A 12,167-nucleotide genomic window follows, 5' to 3' on the forward strand; every position below is an offset into this window, starting at 1 on the left:
CCTTCCTCTTGGGATTGTTGCGCAGAAGACCCATTGTCCTTGAGCAAACAACTCCCTGTGTCCCCTGCTCCGCTCCAGACCCCCGGAGTGGGTCTTCGGTGCACAGCCCGCTGGGCCAGCTTCCTGAGGCCCTGCCTGGGCCCCGTGCGTGTTTCAGAGTCTCCACGACTGCTCAGCTTTCAAGGCCGCTCTCACTCCCTTTTGCATATCCTCACTTGAAAATGCCATATTAGAGATTTGCTTTTAAGGGCCCCAGAAACTCGGTCTGGTTCCCAAAACCCCATGGAAAAAATAGCCTTCACCACACCACAAATTCCCAGTAAAATATATGTGGTGATGACTACAAAGTGTCTCCTTCAGAGGAGGTGTGGGTGTCTGAGAGGAACGTCTTATCGGCCTCTCGCTGTCCTTGTCCTCAGCGCTGGCTCAGGATGTGTAAAGCTGAAGAGTTGGGGGGTGGAGCCAGGGGCTTGTTTGGGAGAGCTGTCAGGGTACGTGGGGTGAGGGTTGGCCAGGTGAGAGCATCTTTATCTTGAAAATAAACTCAAGTGGACTCCTTATTCATACCCTCTCCTCTCCATGAAAGATGCTGGTGCAGCAGTGCTGGCGAATTTCAAGGAAAGTGAGCAAGTTGATGTATTGCTTCTTAGATTTCATGCAGAGACCGATGGGTCTTTTAAGTTTCTCCCAGTAAGTCAGGAAACCCCAAGACTTAAAGTTAAGAAAAGCTTTTAAAGGAGAGTTGGGATCGACTTAAGCCAGTATTCTGGCAGGTTCTGATGGACACTGTTCTCGCCAGTGACCGCCCGGCACATAATGCTGCAAAGTTGGTGGAAGGTTCGTGGTTGACTAGGAATCTTGAGGTTTTTATTTATTTATTTGAAACCAGCTATTTTCTTCACTAGTAAAAAAAGTATCAGATTCTGCCTTGGCTGGGGGCTCTCCCACATAAATCCTGACTGGCTGGTTCCATTTTGTCCAGCAGAGCTGAGTACCAGCTTTGGTATGAAATCTCCGAAAGAGCCTGTCACCTTTTTTCAGGTCCCTGGCCGGGGAACTGTATCTGACCCCGACTGACACCTGAGGAGTTCCCACAGGTGTACACGAGAGACCCAAGGCAGGAGTGGGATTAGAGTAGGACCAGACAGTGGAGAACTCAGACACTGGGCGAGGGGGATTTCATATGGCGTCCCTTTACTTTTCTTCCCGAGGCTGAGGTGAAGGTTGGCTCTGGGCTCTAGCCTCTTTGTTCTGAGAGGCTGCCAGTTTAAACCGAGCACGTCACCTCGAATCCTGTGTGTCTCACATCCTGAGACTCGGGAGGGGGGACTGAGGCCGTCGGGCAGCAGAGTGGCTGCGTGGCCACGCTTAACTGCAGCCTCATTTCTCACCGGAACCCAGGTTTGGGAGCAGCAGCAACACCACGTCCTTCGGCACCCTCGCCAGTCAGAACGCCCCGACTTTCGGATCGCTGTCCCAACAGCCGTCTGCGTTCGGGACCCAGAGCGGGGGATTCTCTGCCTTCGGATCAGGCAGCGGAGGTAGGCAGCCAGACCCCTTCCCGCACCGCGGCCCCTCCTTTCGTCTCCTCAGTAAATGCCTGGACACCCCCGGCCCCAAAGAAAAGAATGAGTGGTTTTACCTGGCTCTTCAGTGTAGTATTTTAAAAGCCAAAAGTGCTTGAAAGACAAAATGTTCTTTTTTAGGTTTTAATTAGATTTGTAATGCTGTGCTGTTTCTTACCAAGTGAAGAAATGGCTGACTTGATTTTTCTCTCAAGATTTGAGGACCCCAAAAAATAACCTTGATTGAAAAATCAGGTTCTACTAAACCTTGATTTAAGAATCAGACTCAAAAAATAAGATAGAGAAAAAAATAGAAATAAGACGTAGAGACTTTACAAAATGTCTTTCATTTGTTTGACACTCCGCTTCTTCACATAGTACAGTGTGTGCATTCTGCCTTTATCCTTGCACCACACTTACTAGACACAGAAGTTAGGCATCGTTATTATTTTACAAATGACACAAAAACTCCAAGGGACCAATTTGCCCAAAGGGCCAGACGGTGAGCCGCAGAGCCAGGCCTAGAACCCGAGTGTCTTGCTGCTCTGGCCTCTAGAAGAAGAGGAAGCAAGTGGATGGGAGAAGTAGAAAAAACATATTTTCCCGATGCAATGGATCTGTGTGGCACGGTGCAGCAGCGAGAGGGCGCCTACCCAAGACCCTCTGCCAATGCCCACCAGGGAGGAGGGAAGAACCCTGAAATACCCAGAAGACCACGGCACTTCCTGCCCGCCTGGGCCTGCAGGCAGTGCAGGAGGAGGGAGACAAAGGGAGGGAAAGAATGCGGCCTAGAGACCACCTTTGTCTTTCAAGTGTGTGGTGGTGTTTTTTTGGGGGGTTTTTTTTGGTTGCGTTGGGTCTTTGTTGCTGCGCGGGCTTTCTCTAGTTGCAGCGAGCAGGGGCTACTCTTTGTTGCGGTGCATGGGCTTCTCATTGCGGTGGCTTCTCTTGTTGCGGAGCACGGGCTCTAGGCGTGTGTGCTTCAGTAATTGCAGCACGCGGGCTCCGTAGTTGTGGCTCGAGGGCTCTAGAGCGCAGGCTCAGTAGTTGTGGCACACGGGCTTAGCTGCTCTGCGGCATGTGGGATCTTCCCGGACCAGGGCTCGAACCCGTGTCTCCTGCATTGTCAGGCGGATTCTTAACCACTGCGCCACGGGAAGTCCCGTGTGTGTGTGTGTTTTAACTGCACCCTTTTCCTCTTTTTCAGGATTTAGCTTTGGATCATCTAGCTCGTAAGTATCTATCTTCAGTTATTTTGAGTCATTAACGAAGGATGGAAGAGTGTGTGGTACGTGAAAATACTAGTTTCTGCTCTGTTTGTACATTTTGTGTCCATTTTTCCTGGTTTAAAAGCTTGTCCTAGCAGCATGGTGGTCTGGCAGCAGGCTTTGGGTTCTGTGGACTTGCTGATCTCGGACATGTGGCAGGAGGTGCCCGGCTTGGCCTCTCCTCAAGGGCTGAGCCTCAGAGAGAAGATTGTGCCTTCTGATGAGCAAAGTCTGGAAGGCAGGACTCGAGAGATGCTTTTGTTTATTTTGCTGTTCTTGTCTCAGGAGCTTCCTGGGCTCCAAGCCGATTACCAAGTCTTATTTTTTTGATCCTTGCTCTGTGATTCTGTGTAGAATTGCATGACATTAAAAATTCAGGGTCCTGAACTTTGAACACAGGGAGTGGCACGAGCCCCGAAGCCCTTCCTCAGAGCAGGAGCTGATCTGCCTCTCCCGGCGCTTCCTTGCAGGTCTGTCCAGGGCTTTGGTGGCTGGAGAAGCTGAATGGGTGTCGGTGTTCCTTTCTGTTCCTGTGACCAGCTGCGTTCTCAGCTCCCCTTCACTGAGAAACCCGGGAGCAGTCCTTTGAACTGGACGTTCTCATTGAAATACACACCCTGAAAGAAACAGCAGAAACCAAACTCCAGAAATGCTTGATTGCTTGTTTTGTTTTATATTTTGTGTTGGTTGTTCCCCCCCGACCCCTGCTATTAAACTGTTTGGCCTGTTTCCATACAGAATGTATGTGGGCTTTTTCAGGTCACAGCCAAGGAGAGAGGTTTCCTCATTTCTGTGGCTCTGAGAAACCTGCACAGCCTGCCATCAGCCAGCAGCATCTGTCTTCAAAGACGGCTGCCAAAAGGATCCAGCATAGGATACGGATAGGCAGACGCTTCTCCCAGACAGTCTCCCCTGGTCTCCTCGGACTGGGGCCCTCCCCAGGGGGAAGAGGTTGAGTGCTGGCCAGCACCTTTTTGAGGCCATAACTCAGTGTCTTTTCTTCACGTCCTTTTTGCTGTTGAGTATGAGGCCCCTCAAGGTGCCAACTTCGTGATTGAGTAGAGGGAAAGAAACTCACTTATGCAGGCATTAGCTGAGTTTCAGGAGAGGTATTAACACCTCAGAGTACAGGTAGCTGTGAGGCAGGTGTGGAAAGCATGCCAGGGGTTGCTGATGACAGGGGTGCTGCCCTTGGAACACCTCTGCTCATTCTCTCAGTTTGGCTCTTGGGCACTGTGTGTCCGACGGCTAATTTCTTATACTCTGGCAGCAAGGTGGGCAGTTGATTGAGAAACACCTTTTATCTCCAGTAGGTGACGGTGACATGGGTGACCACTCCTGGCCCCTGTCTATGAACCGCAGTGCACATAACCCTTGGGTAGACCCAGGAGTTGAGAAGATGTTGCTACTGCCCGATGCCACCAGGCAAGTGTTTGCTAGGGTGGCCTAGAGATCGTGACTTTGGTCTCATTAAAGTGCTTGTAATGCAGTGTTCTTCAGGTCTCGGCATATTTTAGTTCTTAGGCCTGTGATGTCCTTGCCAGTTGCTGACAAACAAGGACTGCCTTGCACCAAAGCGTAGGCATAAGAATTTGTTATCTTTCAGGCTCAGAATAGGACAGCGCTTTGGCTTGGGTCATTAGCAGGGGAGGGTTGGAAAGGGACAGTTATTTAGATTTTTACACATTGGAAAGTTGTATTTTGAAAGGTGTTAATAAAAGTTTTCCATGTGGTTGAATTTGTCACATTACAGCCAGTACGACCTGGCTGGTTCTGTTGGCTTGTTGGGAGGGTAGAGCCCGGGGAGGTACCCTGGGCCACAGCCTGCCCTGCCGGTCCTCGCTCTGCTAGGGGCTCTGTGTAAAGTACAGACTCAGAAGCCCCAGTCTGGCAGGTTCTCATTCAGTAGGACTGAAACTGGTACTAGACGCGCTCGGGCTGAAGGCAGTAGTTTCTCACGCTCATCAGAAGAGGAGTTCCCTAGTGCGGCGCGTTGGGTTTCAGGAATCCCAAACCGGAATTGGGCCCCTGGGTGACTTCTCCGGTTTTCTGTGCAGCTTATGAGAGAAGAGTGAGAGTCTGCTCGTATGTTCCATTAATCAGGGCGTCTGCCTCCTTCAAAGAGCTTGGACTTCAGTCATTTAACGGGTTCCCTTGTTGGTTTTTGTGGAACTGAAGTGCCCGTCTCCACCTGTTCTCACGTGAGGCCCCCCCAGCCGCAGAGCCAGTCCCCAGACATCCACACGGCCAGGCACGGGGCTCATTCCTCCCACGTGTGCTCTCCCTCGTTTGTACCCAGGGCCATCTTGAGACAGAGGAATTCGAGCGTTGGTGGGAACAGCTCGCGGTGGAGGGCCTTGCTTTAAGGGAGCAACGTGACTAAATGGCAAGAGCTGACCTGCCTCGGCGTGTCCTCCTCCTGACCGGCACCCAGACAGAGCCATCTCCTGCGCTTACGTTTCCCCCCAGAGGCTCTTTTTTATAAATAGAAGCTGGTTTGGCCTAAACCCTTGACCTCAAATTCTCTGTGTAATCCTCCATCGAGGTGGCATGTGACATCTCTCCCTAAGGCCGTATCAGCTGAGCTCGGCCAGATAACGCCCCCGCACTCACTGTCGGGCGGGCGGCGGCCACCAGGGAATGTATGGCTGGTGCGGGAGCCCCTCTGAGTTCCTTTTTTGGGGTCGATTTCGCTGCTGGGTGACAGGGGTCATCTCAGAGCGCAGCCAGCGTGCGTCCCCTGAAACCCGAGCTCCCAGGATGCTGGGCAGGCGCTGCACGGTGGCTCCGGCCTGCCCGGGGGGGAGACGGCGGGGCTGCGCCTTCCCCAAATAGTGGCAAACGGAGAGCAGCCGCGAGTGTGAGCGTCATGGCCCCGTGAGAAGGGAGCGTGACCGCAGATGGGCCCGGAGGGCGCCTGCTTAACCAGGCTCTAGCGCAGGAGGCCTCCACTTCAGTCTGAGATTCTGCCTCAGCAGAGCTGAGTTGGTCCCTTCACGCTGTGTTTTCGATAAGCTTCACAGGTGATTCCCACGCAGACGGTCTGCGGTCCACATTTAGAGAAACCTTTTAATGGCAGTAACTATAAATATCTTCTTCCTGTGGAGCATCTGAAAGAGACCCGCACTCCTATGGCTGTGTTTATTTTGCCGTGAGTCCAGGGTAAGGGATCTTTCTGAAACTGTTGATGAGGGGCACCGAGTTTGTTTCAGCTGCATTTGGGGCACCTGCTCAAAAAGGAAATACGAAAGCACAGGTGGGCTGTCAGCGCCTTCCTGTTCAGGCAGCTTCTGAACGCCGCCTCTGTGAGGTCTCCCCGATTAACGGGTGGGAGGAGGTCCCCTCCTTGACCTCATCCTGTCTCCCGACGCGACTCAGTCGCGCTGTCTCTGGTCGCCACGTTTTGCTTCAAAGTACTTGAGGAGGAAGAGGGGCGGTGTCCTGCATCCTCCTGAGATGGGCTCTGTCATCCTTTCCTTTTCTCTTCAGTTCCATCAACTTGTGGGTTCCCACTCGGTTTCCTCACAGAGCGCCTGCCCAGTGCCCCCAGGCATTGGCCGGCTCTCCTGCTTCTTCTGGGTGTCACCTGCTGGGCGGAAAGCAGGGGCAGGTGTACCTCCCGGCCCCGGGCTTCCAGGATCAGTCTCTTCCTCCTCCTACCCCGGTTCTCTCTGATTTCTCTGTTCCTTCATCACTCACAGGAGGAAAAAAAGCAATTAGACTGAGATGGTTTTAGCCCCCAAACCTCCTCTGTCTTCAGAATGTTTCCATACTCAGCCAAAATAAGAAGGGTTCCACGGTCAGATAAGTTGGGGAAAAGAATGAACAGAATGAAATTTAACACATCTTTTTATCGGACTCTTTTGAGCCTTTAATATGCAAATTTGCTTTGTAAATCAATAAGATGCAATAGTCTGCCATTTCCCAAATACTTTTACCGTGGAACCTTTCTGCTGGAGCCAGCTTCCTTGAAACTCATCCTTGCTTCATCGTCGGTGTCGCTGGACAAAAGCATAGCTTATTTACTTCCTGCAGGTTGTGTTTCCAATACACATCCCTCTCATATTCAGTGATAATAGTAGTGATAGTTCGTTGAATGATTACTGTCTGCACGTTTAACTTACATCTTCCAGATGAGAGTGAGACCAAGAGAGTAAGCAGTTTGCTGAGTCCTAAGCCAGGCAGCGGTGGAGCCAGAAGGAACCGGGGCAGTGCCTGCTGCCCTGCCCCGCACGGCACCCGCCTGCCCTCGGCTGGGCCCTGGCCGTCCACCGCTGGCTCTCGTGATCGTCCTCCCTCAAGGTGGTCGTTCATTCTAGAGGCAGTACCTGACCCGTTGTAGCCAGGGACACTGCCGAGCCCCTCACACGCCTGTCGTGTCTACCCCCACGGAAAGGAGCTGACATTGGATGGGGACCACGGTGAACGCGCTGCCGGTTGTGCAGTCGGTTGCCGCCATTCTGCTGCTCCAACCTTGGGCGTGATCGTCCGACTGAACCGCAACCCCAGGGGGGCGGGGCGGCGGTGGGGCTGAGTCTGCGGCGCCCGCGTTGGCGCCCACCGTGTACAGCTGGGGACTGGCGTCTGCTTCCGGAGGAAGGCGGTCAGACCCCGGAGGAAGCAGCTGGCCCCACGCCCTCTGGCTGTCCAGGCCCCTCCTTCCTCTGCTGTCTCCTGCGGGCTCTGGCTTTGAGGCTTTCCAGGGTCCCACAGGTCCCTTTCCAGGGTCCCGAGGCGGCAGTTACTCCATTGTTCCGCCCCTCTCTGCTCACGAGTGGAGTCCCGTCCATTCCACAGCCCTGGCCAGAGATTCTCCACGTCGTTCGCGGCCCTAGCCCGCCAGCCGCAGAGAGGGAGTCAGTGCGGTGATGGGGGCGCGGGGCAGGCCCGGGCCACACGACGCGGCGAGTCCAGCTCATCGCTCCTCCCGGCCCCCCTCCACCTCCGCTCCCGCCTGCCCGCCCCTTGCTGGCCCCACTCGTCTGGGGCTGCAAGGATGCCGGAGAGCGTTGCTTCCTAACCCTCCATTGGGTGGGTTCCACAGCCACACCTATAGGCCCCCCCATCCAGAAGGTCAGAAGGCAATCCTCACAGTGGCCTGCGGGTCACACCTCCAGGCTCCCCGACCCCGGCTGGCCCCTCTTCTTGCTTCATCTCCTTCCTTTCTGGGCCCTTCTGCACATTCTCTTCCTCACGTGGCCCGTGGTCCCCCTCCCCACCTCAGGGCTCCCCCGCATTTGTCTCTGCTGCAGGGCCCCTCGTGCCTTCCCACTCACCTGGCAGCTCTCGGCTTAAATCATTCCACCCCCCCACCCCAGCCACCCTGCGCTGGGCTGCCTGCCCTGCTCAGATTCAACCAGTCCTCTCACACTGCATTGCCATTTTGAGGTACACGTTGCGGTTACGGTTAGTCGTGTAATTGGGTGGCTGGTTGGTTGTCTGGTCTGTCCCACGCCTCCCATCCCCCAACGACTGGCAGCTCAATGTGGGCAGAGGCCGTGTAAGCCTTGTCTGTCCTCAGCCCCCGACAAGTGCCAGGACAGCAAGAGTCAGGAACCATGGGATAAAAGGCACCCAGAACAGCTTCCCAGAAAGAAGCCGGGACTTGCTCCAAAGCCAGACCCCAGCGGGAGAGGACGGGGTGGGGGGCAGGGCTACTATTCAAGAGCATGGAGCCAGCTGATCACACCAGGGCCACACAGCAAGGCCACTGTCCGCCAGGCCCGGGGCCTGGCTCTGTCCTGTGCCCAAGCCGACCAGAGCCCCCATCAGGCATCACCGCGGTAGCCCTGGCCCAGTGGTCCTCTGCTTCTCAGCATCCCAGGAAGGTGCTATAGCTTGGGGCTGGAACAACAGTCTGTGGCCCACAGCGGGTGTTGGGGGCACAGACTAGACGCAGAGAGGCCTGGGTACAAGGCTCTCCGCTGAGACTTCCCAACTGGAACTAGTCACGTCCTCTAGCTCAGTTAAAATGGGGCAGATGCCACACACCTCACAGAGCAGATACGCACAAGGCCGTGCCCGGCACGTCACTGGGACTCTCACAGGTGGCTTCCCTGGCTTCATGGGGAGAGACCAGGAGCTGCAGCAGCCTGGCCCAAGCAGGTGGGCCCCAGTGCCACCCCTCCCCACCCCGGCCTGAGCACATGCCTGCGGTGCTCTCATCTGATCACTCCCTGAGGAGGGACAGGGCCTCAGGCTGAAAGATACCTTGCCCTTGTTTCCCCCTCAGCCTCATCCTGGCCCGGGAGGGTGCAGGCCTGCCATCCCCCGTCCAGTCTACAGGTTTCTGCCCCTGCAGGTGAGAACAGCCAGATGCGTGGCTCGCCCCGCGCCTTGCTAATCTTCGCGTCCCAGAGCTCTCCAGCTGGCCGGGGGGGTGCAGGAGGAGCAGGAAGGGCTGCTGCACCCATTTTGGAGTCATTGGCTGCGGCTGACAGAGGAGCTCCGTGAGCCAGTGGAACAGCTTGGTTGTCACCAGCCGATAGTTTCAGAAGCATTTAGAACTCTCAAGTCTTGGGAGGTTTGCTTTTAAATCTCTTTCATTCTCTGCGATTTAGGGAACAAAGATTTGCCCCAGTGTAGGGAAATGAAACTGCTATAATTACAAGTTTTTGCATACGGGTGAGTTGACAGCGCAGCCTGAATCTCTCCCACCAGCCCTCCGGCCCGGGGCCCAAGAGAGCCATGCTCCTCTGTTTAATGACCTGGCAGCAACTGCTCTGAGCTGAATTCAGGCCCGGATCCTCTTCCCCACTTGGGGGCTTCAGGCATCTGACCTGGCTGACTCCTGACCCTTGTCTATAGCTGCTGCTGCTTTCATTTTGAGCCATTCTGGAAACAGGAATAAACATCGTCTCCGAGACACTCAAGCCAAGTGGTGCTCAGACTCTGCTGTGTGGTTGTCAGTGTCACAGATGGTGGGACCGGTGGTCACCGTCCAGAAACATTTATATACGTGTTGTGCTTCCTGTGTGCATCTCCCCCGCCAGTCCACCGTCAGCACGGCACACATGCCATGCTTTCTCCTAATGGGCAGTGGGTCTGGCTGTTCCGGCCACGAATTTATCACCCAGGCCCTTTTTTCACCAAGTGCGTTGCTGGCTGTAGGTTGTTGAGGATGGAGGCGATCCCTTTTGTGGCCTTGGCACACAGCAAAGCTGGCCCAAGTGGGAATCAAAGAAGCCGGCATCTGGGGGCCGAAGATGATCCTGTTCGATTCTGTCCTCAATACAGAAGGGAATTCAGACCCAAAAACGGGAAGAAAGTGATTCAATCCAGCAAGTGGAGTTTATTGGTTAAGGTCATGTGTGTGTCTGGGCTCGAATCCCATCCTAGCTGTGTGACTTAAGGCAAGTCACTTAACCTCTCTGAGCCCCAGTTTTATCATCTGTAAAAAGGGGGAATGATAATATATTTGTCTAGATTTGTTGACGATTAAATGAGACATTATATATAAAGCTGGTGTTATTATTATTACCATCATCATTTATTAGAGTGAGAGCGGAAGGCTAAGTTCCCCATTCCTGACCCACTTCTCATTTACTGCGCTCAGTATAATGCCAGTAATCAAAGAGCTAAAATGAGTCCGCTGCAAGATCTGAGTCGCGTGCTCTGTTAGCTGTTTATACTCCAAAACAAATGAGCTCAACTGTCCAGAGGTAAAATCTTGCTCAGAGCATTACAACTTAAAGATACACATGATGGCTCCGCTTGTGCAATAGATGTTCACTGGATAAAAGTATCCACAGTTAAACTTGTGGTAAACATTTTATTTTCATGTTTTCAGCCATGCAATAAAAATCAATTATTGAAAGTCACGGGACTTCCCTGGTGGCGCAGTGGTTAAGAATCCGCCTGCCAATGCAGGGGACACGGGTTCGAGCCCTGGTCCGGGAAGATCCCACATGCCGCGGAGCAACTAAGCCCGTGCACCACAGCTACTGAGCCTGTGCTCCAGAGCCCGTGAGCCACAACTGCTGAGCCCGTGTGCCACAACTACTGAAGCCTGTGTGCCTAGAGCCTGTGCTCCGCAACAAGAGAAGCCGCTGCAATGAGAAGCCCGCACACCGCAACAAAGAGTAGCCCCTGCTTGCCGCAACTAGAGAAAGCCTGCGCGCAGCAATGAAGACCCAACACAGCCAAAAATTAAAAATAAATGAATAAATTTATTTAAAAAAAAAAGTCGCGGGCTTCCCTGGTGGCGCAGTGGTTGAGAATCTGCCTGCTAATGCAGGGGACACGGGTTCGAGCCCTGGTCTGGGAAGATCCCACATGCCACGGAGCAACTAGGCCCGTGAGCCACAACTACTGAGCCTGCGCGTCTGGAGCCTGTGCTCCGCAACAAGAGAGGCCGCGATAGTGAGAGGCCGGCGCACCGCGATGAAGAGTGGCCCCCACTTGCCGCAACTAGAGAAAGCCCTCACACAGAAACGAAGACCCAACACCGCCAAAAATAAATAAATAAATAAATTAAAAAAAAAAAAAAAAGTCGCATCATGGGGATCTAGCTATAACGTGGGTCCCTGTGGTCTCTGAAGGACTAAGGGGTGGCAGGAACACGTGGTCCATTTGAGACTTTGGCTTGTCCACAGGTGCCTGTAGCTCAAAGGTACAAACCAGTGGGCCCTGCCTCCTCCCACTTTGGCAGTTCACTCAGAGCTGTCCCTCATCGCCCTTGGGTGTCCCTAAATGCCCTCTCTGCACAGTTTTCCCCAATGGAGTGGCACCCATGAAGGTGAGATTTCACTTTCCAGTGACCCATGTTAAAGTGAGGTCTCTCAAAATGCTCTGGGCCTGAAACTGGAACCTGCAAATACACAGAAATTAAAACCCTGCCTTTGAAGAAGCTTCTAGTCTGATTTTTATTGTAGAGATGAGCCTTTTCATGATGGTGTCCATCCACTGCCTCTTGGATATAAAATCAGAATGTACCTTGGGCTTCTCTCAAACTCATTTTTCTTTCCAGTGGCTCATCTTACCTATAAAGGAGTATTTTGTGTCACAGTGATTGGATTGGGGTATCTGGAATGAGAAGGGGCTCCAGCTCTGCTCATCATTTAATGCTGATCAGGGCATGAGAGCAACTTGCCTGAGTAGATAGAGTTATTCTATCCAAAAGTCAATTTAATTTCCAATTAGATTCTTAATCAAAGATGTTTATTTTATCTTAAAGCTAAACTTCTGTCAAGAACAAATAGAATAGTCAAAGTATACTTGACTCAGCTGCCTAGTAACAGGAAACAGGACCATGGGGACCTATGTTATGGTGATCCGTTGCCATTTGTAAGTTTATTAATTCTATCAAATAGTGAGTGACTCCTGTCTATTTCCT

The 12,167-nt window shown here is 53.1% G+C and overlaps 1 protein-coding gene across 4 annotated transcripts in view; it reads left to right on the plus strand.

Moving 5' to 3' along the window:
- The window catches only part of NUP214 (nucleoporin 214), a 101,100-nt gene extending 96,529 nt beyond the window's left edge, over positions 1-4,571 (plus strand). For all 4 annotated transcript variants that reach the window (XM_082400693.1, XM_082400694.1, XM_082400691.1 and 1 more), the window contains exons 34-36: positions 1,402-1,541; positions 2,773-2,797; positions 3,304-4,571. In XM_082400693.1, coding sequence (XP_082256819.1) covers positions 1,402-1,541; positions 2,773-2,797; positions 3,304-3,337 — 199 coding nt within the window. In that variant the 3' untranslated portion in view covers positions 3,338-4,571. The remainder of the gene's footprint in view (positions 1-1,401; positions 1,542-2,772; positions 2,798-3,303) is intronic.
- The last annotated feature ends 7,596 nt before the right edge of the window (positions 4,572-12,167 follow it).

This window comes from Balaenoptera borealis, assembly GCF_965194805.1.
Source record: "Balaenoptera borealis genome assembly, chromosome: 8".
Taxonomy (NCBI): domain Eukaryota; kingdom Metazoa; phylum Chordata; class Mammalia; order Artiodactyla; family Balaenopteridae; genus Balaenoptera; species Balaenoptera borealis.